The sequence below is a fragment of the Nematolebias whitei genome, chromosome 1 (genome assembly GCF_014905685.2).
Source record: "Nematolebias whitei isolate Nwh7 chromosome 1, NemWhi1, whole genome shotgun sequence".
In the NCBI taxonomy this organism is placed as follows: domain Eukaryota; kingdom Metazoa; phylum Chordata; class Actinopteri; order Cyprinodontiformes; family Rivulidae; genus Nematolebias; species Nematolebias whitei.
Genome location: NC_056498.1, coordinates 68,416,771 through 68,430,276, shown reverse-complemented (window position 1 = coordinate 68,430,276; position 13,506 = coordinate 68,416,771). Strand labels below are relative to the sequence as shown.

Below are 13,506 nucleotides of genomic sequence, written 5' to 3'. Positions count from 1 at the left end.
ATATATATGTGTGTGTGTGTGTGTGTGTGTAGGGTTTCTGGGGTCTGGACCTGCATGTTGTGTTTTTCCTTCTTGTTTACCAGTCCCTCCTCAGCTTTTCTCCTCCTGTGTTCCAGCACTGTCGCACCTGTGTCTGATTCTAATCACCGCAGGTGCCTTTCATTTCTCCTTGTTAGTGTCTGTCTACATTCAGCCCCTTGGTGTCTTGTTAGTGTCTCTGGATTGTCCTTGTCTTAAGGCTTCATGACCTGTCTCCCATCATGATCTGTCTCCCTTCATGACCTGTCTCCCTTCATGACCTGTCTCCCTTCATGTCCTCGTCTAATTTTGCTACCCCATCAGCATTTTGGTTTGTTTATTTAATTAATAAACAGTTTTTACTTATTTACTGGAGCCTCATTCCCTTCCTGCATGTGGGTTTGAGCATGCTACAGTCAGATCATGATTATATATATATAAATTATATTATATTATATTATATTATATTATGATTGGATATTGACATATCCAGGCCTTACATTTCTCCAGTCTTTGACTCTAAGTTATGGACCAATATTGAATGCATAAAAAGCTCTTCATGCAAAAATCATGAACACAATCAAACTAAAAAATAACCTGTGGGTTAACAGCCTGCACCAGGTGTAAGGTGTCACAGAGCTGCAGGCTCTGACCAGGAGGAGCTTAAGGTTTGTTGTAGTCACTCGAGGGGTGGCAGGTAAAATCTGCATTTCGTTTTAAGTCAAGTACAGTAAAAGCTCTGAAGACCTTAAATTTTATTGTGCAGCGTGTGTCCAGTCATTATCAAACATTATGAGGACATCTTGTGCAAACATCTCAGACACAAACTCCAGATTCCTAAATCCAGATTAGGAGTTTGCTCTTATTTGAGGAGCATCTTACTTGCTGATTACATCATGTTGTGAACTTCCATCGTCACCGCACAGAAAACATACAGAGACGACAACAGCCAAGTTTGTGTTTCGTTCAGCGTGGATCAAACAGAGATGTGTTCATTTTTTACACTAAAAGCAGTCATTCAGTCCAGAGTACGGGTGTCCAAAGTGCGTCCCGAGGGCTATTTGCGGCCCTTGGAGTGATTTTGTGCGGACCACAATTGCAGTTTAAGAATGGTATCATTTTATCCAGCAGGTTTAAAAGGTCGATGCAGACTTTCTGCAAGTTCATTGGTAATCTTTTTTTTATTTAATGTTTAGTTTTAACAGCAAAATGAATGAAAAACAGTCAAAAGGAGGCCAAAAATTAAAACCCTTTTCAAACTAAGTGCCAGTTTCAGAATCCATTAAGTCAAGTTAGATACTCAACAACTTTTCTTGGTTGCAGGTTCCTCAACAAGAGTTTGACTGGTCTCATTTATGTTCTCTGTTGCACTTTTGACATCATAATCAAAGATTAGTGAAAACAATTAAAGTGATAAAAGTATTTTACCTTCAATATTTCATCTTGGGGGTCCAGATAAGATGTCAACGATGGCCAGGTCTTGAGTATGACACATGTTTGACTCATTTGACTGCAGACAAATCTGATGTTTCACTCAGTGAGCAGTTTGCTGCAGAACTCGGAGCAGGAGCTCCCCTGCCTTCACCTCAGGCTGTGAAGTGTCACGCCTTGGACTCCTGGAAGGTGAGACGGAGGACACAGAGAACAGATGGTGGGCCGATGCAGCAGAGGACTGTTGTTTGTTGTTCTCGCCTGCTCTTATATTAATTTATAAAACACCCATCATGTCATTCTTGTTTGACGGCTGTTGCTGAGCAGAAATGTCAGGTAATCCTTTCAAATGTTGTGACGCTCGTTTCGACAGCCAGTAAAGAAAAGTTGTAAATCATTTGGGATATAAACCAAACCTTTGTCACAGATCTCTTAAAAAAGATGACAGAACCTTGAGTAGATTACTGAACAATCAGGAAATGTTCCCTGGGTGTTACAGGAGCTCTTCGTGTTGGTCGTTCACAAACACACTTTTTCCAGTTTAACCGTTTTTATTGTTCACTGTTGAAAGGTAAAGATGGACAAGTCTGCTTTTCACCGAAGCGCCTCGTGATCCACGGGGCAGCTTTTATGAAACATGCAGAAAATAATCTTTGGGTGTTTCTAAAGGTGCAACAAGCTGGCTGTAACTGGGTGATCCCCAGTACTCTGAGTGCTAACACATGGATATTTGTTTGTTTTTTTTTGCAGTTTTTGGAGTCAACTCTGTCTGTTAGCAAAATATATCAGGAAGCACGCAGGACGAATTCTAATGAATCGTTTTAAAAACTGCACATTTGATCTTCATCTGTAAGTGATGAACTTTTGGAGTCAGTGTAGTTAAAGATGGCCGCCACAGCTTACTGAGCTTTCAAAACACATGAAAAGTTATAATTACGTCACATGTGCAGATGTTGCACTATAATTTGATTTAGTTGTAACTGAGAGTCATTCACTACTCATACGTCAAGTGCTGCAATGCACAAGATCTTTAATTCTAACGTCAGCATTAACTGTTAAGTCAGTGGCTCTGTTAGCAAAATATAATGACCCACTGGACAGATCGGAGCGAAACTCTCAGAAAGTAGTTAACAGATGCACTTCTACAGCTGATTAACCTTTAGAATCAGTGATTCAAAATGTTTGCCCCAGATCTTCAACATTAGGACACAAACAGGACAATAACACAGAGGTAAGTATCGGTGTGGTAGTAGCTGAGAGTCATTCACACGAGGGTTCGATGCTTCTTCTTGTATTTCCTGATGAATGAAGCTCAAGCAGAGCTTTTAGAGTCTCCTGGGGGACTGGATGAAGTTTGGCCTCGGGGGTTCCACGTGCTCCACGTCCTAAAGCTTCAAAATCAGACCAAAAAACATCAATAAAAAGAAAATCACCACATTCAGCTGCAAAATACAAATGTTCAGTTTTACAAATGACATCTCCCGCTTCTTTTTTGCTTGTTTTTAAAGTTTTAAATCCCGAGATAACAAATGTAAAACAGACATTCATATTTAGTGATAATGCAAATAAACAATTAACTTGTGTCCGATGACGGGCTGAAGAGCTGTGGGTCCGTGGAATAAGACTAAAGGCATTTTTTTGTGGACTTTTTCATCATAAATTTAAATTTTTCAAAAATACTTTTTTTTTTTTCAGTCCACACCGAGAAATTGAGGCGCGCAAAAATAGATTAAGCCGACACTGACAAACATTAGAATAAATACTGATTTAAATATTTACAGTTTGGGCCTTTTTTATTTTTATTGTTTTGTTTGTCTGAAAGTGAACGAAAAGTCCGAGACGTTTCAGCTTCAAACACCAACTGATTCAGTCCTGAATCAACATCCCGTCATTTCAAATGTTTAATAATAATAATAATAATAATAATAATAATAATAATAATAATAATAATAATAATAATAAACAGAGAGGGGAGAGAAGGAGGTCATTCCTCTTTTCTGCTATAACATGTTTCATTATTAAATGCAAACAATTGGACGCAGGTGAGTAAAAGACAGAGCGCACATCTGAAAAGTGGAGATTTCACCTAAATAAATTAGTTTATTAATACAGCTTGAATTTTAGCTAACATGTTTATGACACGTTCGGGGTCTGAGCAGATTTGATCAATATGTATTTTCAAAAATTCAGGTTGCTTTAATTTGTTTAGGCTGTTTTTTTTTTGTTTTTTTTGTAGACATAACAATAAGTCCGCGTTTACTTAATTTTATTATTATTTGTTAGTTTATGACCCAGTTGAGCTGTTTCGTTTACAGCGTTGTGTGCAGTTTACTGTCAATGGGAAAGATTAAGTTATGCCATGTAGTATTATCAGGATTAATCTGCAGGCCTGACGTACCACACCGGCCGCGGCCCAGCTGAAGTGCGCATGCGTCAGTGTGAGGGGAAGGTGGAGGGGGTCCATAAGTCTTCAGACACCAGAGGAAACTGAGCATTAGAGCTGAAGGCTAACTATCTGCACACTGGAGCCAAGTGGGAGGAAAAGGTCCAGAATAAATACTGAGGTACTCTGATTCAAGTTTATTTGACAAAAATGACACAGATTAATCTCTGATTGTTACACAATAAATAAATTGGCTTCTTTTTCAAATTAGCAGAAAAAAAATATTTCGATATTTCATGGAAACACCCACAACGAATTTCGTGTTTGAAACTAGATTATTATTCAAATAAGCAAAAAATATAATCCACAATGTTCAATATGGTTAATCAGGTCAAATGGACAGTTTCTTGCCTTTCCACAAAAAAAAAAAGAAACTGTCCAGATGACCTGATTGACCATTACTGGATTTTGTACCTGGATGATTGAACATTGAACTTTGATGAAATCCACAATGTTCTTTTTTTTTTTTTTTTTTACTGTTGTGCTCCAAATGAACTGCATCGATGAATAGAAACACCCAGCTCGTGTGCTCCATCTAGTGGTATACATTTTTATTACAAGTATAACAAAACATGCTTGTTGCACACAATCCACTTGTTCATTCATTCAACCTTTATTTATACAGGCTATCCTCATTGCAAAGTCCATTGTAGTCCATTACACAAGGAAGAGTCTACTTTATATTAAAAGTTCACTAAATGTCACTCATATAATGTCATGTTGTCATTTCATGTTGCTGTGTTCATGCGTGCTCATCTGCTCACAGACTCATGTTCGTGCTGCTGTTCGACATAATGTTTTCATGCTATTAGTGCTTAGTGTATTATTTAGTTAAATGTTCTTCTTATATCTTATTACTGTTTTTCTTTTACATGTTATTGTGGGATGTAACTGGGACCCTGTGTACATAATCTCGTTCCATCTACGTGTACCACATGAGATGCGAATGACAAATCAATCTCTCTGACTCTCTCTCTCTCTCTAACTCTAACTCTGATCAGCCCAGGTGTTATATTTCAAAATAAAGTACATTTAAAAGTCTGATTTACATATTTATTCTTTACATTACAAATAAAATAATCCTTGTGGCGACTTTTATTTCACAATAACAAAGAACTTCCAAATGTTTCAAAATATCAGCCAGGTCTAGTGTTCAGTTTCCCAAGGCTTGGACAAATAAAAAATATTGCATTCATTTCACTCCAGTTTTAAAGTTGAAATTAAACAAGACAAAATAAATCTTGAGATTAATCAGTTTTTGGCAGCTCATCAGGTCATGAAACTTGTGAAAGTCTGCTTTTAGTTTGAAAACTGCTCATGAAACTATTGTAATACCAAGTGTTTCTTCACACAACAAAATGTTCTGCACTAATACACTCAGATAACTGAACAGACAACGAACAATCAATAATCACAAGAACTTGTTGATCAAATTTGTTGCCTTGTCCAGGTTTTCAAAACTGTGCAACTTCTGCAGCAAGACTGAGAAGGAAGTGTCATGTGAGACAAACACTTATCTTAAATAAACCAGACTCGTACAAATTCATTTTAAAACAATGCAAAAGGACTATATTCCATTTGATTCAGATATGTAATGCCTACATATGACCACTAGATGTCAGGCTTGTCACACAATAACACAAAAGTCGAATACATGGAGTGATGAATTTATTTATAGAGGAAAACCTGTGGAATGATTGTTTCTAATATTGTTCTGCCACCATGCAGATAATAATGATGATGGTGATGGGGGGGAGGGGGGATACAACTTTTTTATTGGCAACATAATATAGAAAATACACTGAATATTAAAAACTTTTTTTTAAAAGTGTAAGCAGGGCCTGTTTAGCATCTCTTCTTTTAACACCAGTCTGTAAATATGCAAGAAGTAAAACTAGTTGCTGAACCTCAGGGGGACGAATTCTGACCCATTCAAGTCTGGTTCTCCTTGGTCTGTATCAGGTGTTTTCATGTTTTGTGGTGAGAAGTCTGAACTGCAGGCAGGTCTGTTAAGCACCCAGACTCCTGACATGAGGCCATGTTGATGTGTCTGCAAATTATCACTGGTTTAATAAAGTTTTCCAAAACAACACTTTTAAATGTAGGCTTTTCAGCACCTTACTTCTTGGCTGTGTTTATGGAGCATGCTCAGTGTGTTTGCATATTATTAATAATCATGACTTTGTATTGGTGGATTTAAGCAATGCATGATTGTTAATAATATGGGGTTTCTCAATATATAGTACTAAAAGCTGATTCTCCAAAGTGCTTTGTTCACACCATGTATCTGCTATTAATTTAACTAACATTTTCAAGATGTTTATTTCAACCATTTAGCTTTTCAGTCACGTTAGCAGTGTTTCAGCTTTTTGAGACTCTTTAATGCAAACTCATTTTGTTAAGGGGTCAAGGGTCATAGTCAGCTGTTGGTTCCAGGCAAAGCTGTCAACAATTGTAAACTCAACACGAAGCGTCCACTTGATCCACTTAGTGATGCATTTTCACTAAAGGTGGAATAATTTCATACAAACGGGCAAACTCTGTGTGACAAAACAAGACGCGTTTTGAGCTGAATGGTGGTTTTTACAATATTCATTCAAAAAAATGTTGGAATGCGGCCAAATGTTTTTTTTTTTTTTTTTTTTTTTTTGGTCAACAAGGTAAAAGATCTAATCAGATCAAATCAGCAGCCAAAGAAAAGCAGAGCCGGTGGAGAGGAAGAGTGTGGAGAGTCCTCCCTCCCTTCCGCGATACCCCCCCCCCCCCCCCACCCACCCAGCAAGACTCACTCCTGCTCAACGCGCAGCTCTCCTCCAGTCTTGCGCAGATGGCCGAAGTGTCCAAACCCGCGCGTGAATCTGCACAGGAGTGACAGAATGGGAGCTGAGTAACCCCTAAACCTCCTCTTTGTTTTATTTAGTCAGAGTCAAACTCCCTCAGAGCGCCCCCCCCCCCCCCTCCTCCTCCCCCCTTTAGAGCGCCCGGCTTCATGTGGATGAGGCGCACTCCACGCTCCTCGCGCTGGAGACGCGCGGTGTCAACAGTCACACCGACGAGAGCGGCGGCTCCGGGCTCTGGGTGAAGACCCCCACCCGCAGCGGTGCTGGTGGGAGCCGGGTTCAGGACTACCCGCTGAAGGATGTGGAGTGTGGACGGAGGGCGATGAATAACAACGCGGTGCGCGTCGGGGACGGTCTCGTGTCCTCAGGCGCGGACCGGAACCACAACGGCGCGCGGCTCAGCCTGCTGGGGAAGCCGCTGACCTACAGCTCTCAGAGCGGCCGCAGGAACGCGCGCTACCGCAAGCTCCAGAATTACCTCTACAACGTGCTGGAAAGACCCAGAGAGTGGGCTTTTGTCTACCACGCCTTTGTGTGAGTACAGAGGCTCAGAGCCATGGTGTCTGCTGGTTTCAAACTGGTTTCCAACTTTGCAAAGCGGAGGCGCAACTTTGTATCTCTGGTTCCACCTGATAGGTTGGATCAGTGATGCTGCAGAATACTGAAAGTCTGTCTTTAACTAAAAATGTATTTTTTTTCTTTTCCCTGCATTTGATCTTTTCTTCTCTAAGCTGGAATCATTATTTCAGTGTGAGTTTTACACGTTGTCATGTTTTTTTTTTAAAGCACTCCAAACACAACAATGTGAGAGAATTCAAATACAGATGTGTTTGCTGGTGAACATGACTATAGGCATACAGGTGCTCCTCATAAAATTAGAATATCATGAAAAAGTTGATTTATTTCAGTAATTCTATTCAAAAAGTGAAACTTGTATATTATATTCATTTATTACACAGAGACTGATATATTTCAAATGTTTATTTCTTTTAATGTTGATGATTATAACTGACAACTAATGAAAACCACAAATTCCATTACCTCAGACAATTAGAATATTACTTAAGATCAATTAAAAAAAGGATTTTTAGAAATGTTGACCAACTGAAAAGTATGAGCATGTACAGCATTCAATAGTTAGTTGGGGCTCCTTTTGCCTGGATTACTGCAGCAATGCCCAGGTTGCTCTGATAGTGGCCTTCAGCTCTTCTGGATTGTTGGGTGTATCACATCTTCCTCTTCACAATACCCCATACAATTTCTATGGGGTTAAGGTCAGGCGAGTTTGCTGGCCAGTTAAGGATACCATGGTCTTTAAACCAGGTGCTACATGTGTGCAGGTGCCAAGTCCTGTTGGAAAATGAAATCTTCATCTCCATAAAGTTGATCAGCAGCAGGAAGCTTGAAGTGCTCTAAAACATCCATGGTAGACTGTTGTGTTGACCTTGGACCTCAGTGGACCAACACCAACAGATGACATGGCCCCACAAACTATCACTGACTGTGGAAACTTGACATTGGATCTTAAGCAACATGGATTCTGTGACTCTCCTCACTTCCTTCAGACTCTGGGACCTTGATTTCCAAAGGAAATGCAGCATATACTTTTATCAAAGAACATAACTTTGGACCACTCAGCAGCAGACCAGTCCTCTTTTTCTTTAGCCCAGACAAGACATTTCTGATGCTGTCTCTTGTTCAAGAGTGGCTTGACGCAAGGAATGCGACGGCTGAAACCCTTGTCTTGCATACGTCTGTGCGTGATGGTTCTTGAAGTACTGACTCCAGCTGCAGTCCACTCTTTGTGAATCTCCCCCACATTTTGGAATGAGTTTTGTTTCACAATCCTCTCCTGGGTGCAGTTATCCGTATTGCTTGTACACTTTTTTTCTACAACATCTTTTCCTTCCCTTCACCTCTATTAATGTGCTTGGACACAGAGCTCTGTGAACAGCCAGCCTATTTAGCAATGACCTTTTGTGTCTTGCCCTTCTTGTGCAAGGTGTCAATGGTCGTCTTTTGGACAACTGTCAAGTCAGCAGTTTTCGCCATGATTGTGTAGCCTACAGAACTAGACTGAGACCATTTAAAGGTCTTTGCAAGTGTTTTGAGTTAATTAGTTGATCAGACTGTGTCACCAAGAGTCTTCAATATTGAACTTTTTCATAATATTCTAGTTTTCTGTGATACAAATTTAGGGGTTTTCATTAGTTGTCAGTTATAATCATCAACATTAAAAGAAATAAACATTTGAAATACATCAGTCTGTGTGTAATGAATTAATATAATATACAAGTTTCACTTTTTTAATGGAATTACTGAAATAAATCAACGTTTTCATGATATTCTAATTTTATGACCAGCACCTCGTCATCAACAAACACATCTGCATCTGTTAATTGTTATTGAACAACCTGTTAGAAGTCTACTTCTAACAGGCCCACATGAATTTAACACATAAGTGCTGCTTCCTTGCATGATTTTAGGTAATTGATGTTGTTTTTCATGTAGAGGAAACATCTATAAAGCCCGTATTCAAACCAGCTGTGCGCTGACCACAAGGGTTGTTTTGTCTCAAGTGAAAACATTTTGATTATTATTGTTTTAAGGGAAAATTTGCAGATTAAATCAGATGAGTTGTTCTGTTTTTTGTCTATCAAGCCTTAAACGATTTGCTGTTGTCTTCTTTAAGGGATGTAGGAACGTTGCACAGTGCAAAACATCATCTTAGAGAGGTGTGTTCTCTGTTTCTGCAGTTTTTCTCTGGGTTACTGTGCTCAGCTGTCAGTCCAACAGGTAGTGCTTGTGAGGTGATGGTGGCGCTCTTTACTCTGCCATGTTGATTTTTGTGTTATCTCTGTGAGCCATGAGCATGGCTGTTAATATTCCAGAGGAAATAAATTGTTACTTTTTTTACATTTACTTTATTCACATGAAGACATGGCAAATATTAATCAGACAGCTGGCTCAGCTGAATGAACAACTTTTTCTTTTTCTATCCGTTCTGTGCACGCAGCAAACTTTACGTTAAGATTAACCCCTTTAGCTGCATGATTTTACAGAAACCTCACATCCTTTTCCATTCTGAACGATTCCTGTCAGGAGGAGGAGAGCTCTGTGAGAAGGAAGTGGAGTTGTCAGCCCTGAGGCCGTGAAGCCGGATGCTGACGTTTTATTTGCTCCTGCAGGACAGCTGAGGTCGCCAGGGTTAAGTCGTCACATCTGCTCCGGACCGCAGCCTCCCACACTGTGAAGTTTGGATGAGCTGCGTGTTTTAAACAAATCAAACCATTTGTTTAAGAGGAACAAAGTGAGAAAGTCAGGAAGATAATCTCTCTCACGCTTCGATACACAGTCAAACCAAAAGCACACATGTATTCATTGAGGAAAGAAATTGACAAAGCAACACAACTTCAGTAATGATTTGAATATGTTGCTTAACAAGACAAAAGGCGGGAACAGTCCTGCTGAAGGAAACCTTGGTTTGAAACATAAGCGCTTGTTTGTTGCAGACATCTTGGGGACTTCAACTCTGTTATTCAGACATAATGAAGACCTATTTTTATAAAAGGAGAAGCTGATGACAGAAAAGTTGCTCTTGTGCTGCATACTCGTTGCTCTTATGTTCCTGTTTAGAATGTGTAAAAAATTACACTCAGAATTGTGCAAAATAGCCTTAGTGATTGTTGTCATGTCATGCACTATATTGGTTATAATTCAGGTTCTGGAAAGATATATTTATGTATTTTACTTTAACTTAAAACCAAGGGGAGCTGGATAAACTCTTCCCAGAACCATGCCAATGTTTGTTCATGATAAAAGAGGTGCCAACAGAAACTGAGCAACACAATATCCATGTTGTGATATAGAAAATATAAAGTTATCTTTTTGCAACATCAACAAATCTTTTTCACTTTCAGCAAAAGGAAAAAAAAAACACTCACCTTTGACTTTTTTAATTGTAGCATTCCTTGAAGGATTGCACATCATCTGCTGCCATGCAGTTTGAAACAACAACATGTTTAAAGTATGCGTCAGCAATGACTCTCAGCTACTTCCACACAATATTATTGCTCTTCATCTTTAGCACTGACTGAGTTATAAACCTTTTTTGTGTTTGCTGATGTTGATTAATATGGCAGCCATCTTGAATCGGGTCACTCTAAAAGTTGATGAGTTGTGGATGTACGCTCAGTGCTTATTTTCTGAGGGTTTCGGAGCGTGCGATGTGTTGGACAGATTTATAATTCAGCCCTTTGAACGGGCTAAAATTTGTTAGTGAAAAATCTAGCAGCACATATCAGCTTAAGAAATCCATACATTGAGTGTCATTTATAATTTAGATATAAGTTAATGTCTGATAAATCATCAGATTCAACTCCATTTTGGTGTTTAATGCGTTTTTATTCTTTTTTTATTTTTATTCCTGCAGTAATTTTTACTGATATTAACCTTATAGAGTTCCAAATTTGTTCAATTTCTCTCAAATGTTTTTCTTGCTGACTTTTAATATCGCCAACAAAAATCCTGAAAAATGTTTAGCAACAGGCCTTTAAATAGAAATAGCATAATTTGACAGATTCAGCAGCATTTTCACTCAAAACTGAAACTGGTAGTAAAATGTGAATCTGTCCAGATAGTACATGAAAGCTTCTCTGCAATTAATGCACTATTTATTGTGACATAACATAAATGTATATGCAGAAACTTATTAATATGCTAACACATAATTTATTTATCCATAAAGCATAAAAATGAATGCACGCATAGTTACCTTAAGGACAGATTTGCAGCTGTAAGACTTTCTCATTAGCCTATGAACAATGAAGAGGTGCAGGGATTTGCCTGATCTCCTGCAAGATTTCCATTAACTCTGCACATCTAATTTAATTTGTTTTTACATATTATTTGTTAGATATATGTATTATATATTATTTACATATTAATAGTGCATCTCCTGTACCTCTTTGTACCTCTTAGATACATTCTTGCCCCCTCATAACAATCAGCCTGAAAAGGTTGAATACGTTCTCAAGGCTGTGCAGATAGGACATTTGTGCCACATAAGACATGTCATTCTGAATCTCCTTTCTGCAGTTTGTTTTAAAATGTATGTTTTTACACATTAAATTACGTGTATCTAGAAATCCATCCATCTTCCCCATGTTAGTTTGGGGTTATAAGAAGGTGGAGCCTTTCCCAGTTGAAAGAAAGAAGGAGGACACTCAGGACAAATGGGCAAATTAACCAGCAGTACGCTGATGTCCCCCATTGCTGAGAGATTCAAATAGTACATGTTTGTAGTATTCACTGTAAGTGTTTTTTCTGGGATGGAATTGAACAGGGAATGTAAGTAAACCTTAATGTTTTTGGTCCAAGACATTCAAGCGACACACTGAGATACAGTTGTCGTTGTTTTTTGTCTGAGGTGGCACAGAGTGACCAATTCTGGAAAGCAGTGGGAGCCATTTTATCCACTGCCTGGTGCAGTGGTGGAGCCAGGGGGTGGACAATGGTGGCCTTGGCACAACAGAATAATCTACAGCCACTGCACCAGAAACCCCAATCATTTGAGGAGACTATACTTTTAAGCAATATAAAAACTAGAAAATGTAATTTCTTCAAACGATTTGCGTTATCAGTTTACATTTGGTTTATGTATGGTGGTGGCCATTTTGGATTTTTATGTGGCAACACAATTATCAATAGTGACCTTAGATGTAGCAACACACTAAAGTGGAAGTCAGCTCGTCACTTATTTTTCCAGTTATCATGCTCATAAAGTTAACATATTATGCACAGAATTTATATGTACATACACCTATATGGTGGCAGCCTTCATAGATAATGACATTGCAACCCAATTTTCACGAAAAGAGGATGTTTCCAATTCTCCAATTATTTACTCGACAACAGGGGACAAAAACAAACACTTAAATAAAAAGGAGAACTGCCCAAAATATAGGCTAAAAATATATATTTTTCAGCTCAAGTTAACCCATCATTGACACAAGACCAACAGCCAAACATCCTCAAAGGAAATATTAAGTTTTTCATTGTCAAGCAGGGAATCACAAAGCAGATGGCATGGTGGTTCAGATGGTAGAGATGCTGCTTATCTGCGAGAAGGTTGACAGATCGAATACTGGCCGTGGGGCCATTCTGGGTGAAGTTTGCATGTTCTCTCCGTGCATGCAGCGATAACAATAAACAGTTATAAAAAGTCATACATTTTTTTTTTTTTTAACAAATAGGATGGCTAAAAAAAAAAGTAAAAAGAAAATAAAAGTAACAAAAAACAGCTAGATTCTAAGGCGAATGTGTCCCTTTGATGGATTTGGGACCTGTTCAGGGTGTCCCCTGCCTCTCGCACAGTGAGTGCTGTATATGGGCACCAGTGACCCCCGTAACCCGAAAAGGAAGAAGTGGGTAAAGATAATGGATGGATGGCTGGCTGGCTGGCTGGCTGGCTGGCTGGCTGGCTGGCTGGCTGGCTGGATGGATGGATGGATGGATGGTTGGTTGGATGGATGGATGGATGGATGGATGGATGGATGGATGGATGGATGGATGGATGGAATCGCAAAGCTTATAAATTGTAATAATTGTGAGGCAAAGTAAAGTTTGGAAAAATGTAAACAAATGCATTTGGAACAACAAATTTGATCTAACAACAAATGTGATCTAACACTTGAAACAACATCCATTATAAATCCATTAGGCATCAATTATGAGGATGATGATAAAACTCCTGGCACTGCATGATCAGCCATT

The 13,506-nt window shown here is 38.9% G+C and overlaps 1 protein-coding gene across 1 annotated transcript in view; it reads left to right on the top strand.

The window, feature by feature from the left end:
* Positions 1–1,162: 1,162 nt before the first annotated feature.
* Positions 1,163–13,506, top strand: part of kcnq5a (potassium voltage-gated channel, KQT-like subfamily, member 5a) — a 170,424-nt gene continuing 158,080 nt past the window's right edge. Inside the window, exons 1-3 of the mRNA XM_037697942.1 lie at positions 1,163–1,187; positions 1,535–1,641; positions 6,869–7,266. Coding sequence (XP_037553870.1) covers positions 1,163–1,187; positions 1,535–1,641; positions 6,869–7,266 — 530 coding nt within the window. The remainder of the gene's footprint in view (positions 1,188–1,534; positions 1,642–6,868; positions 7,267–13,506) is intronic.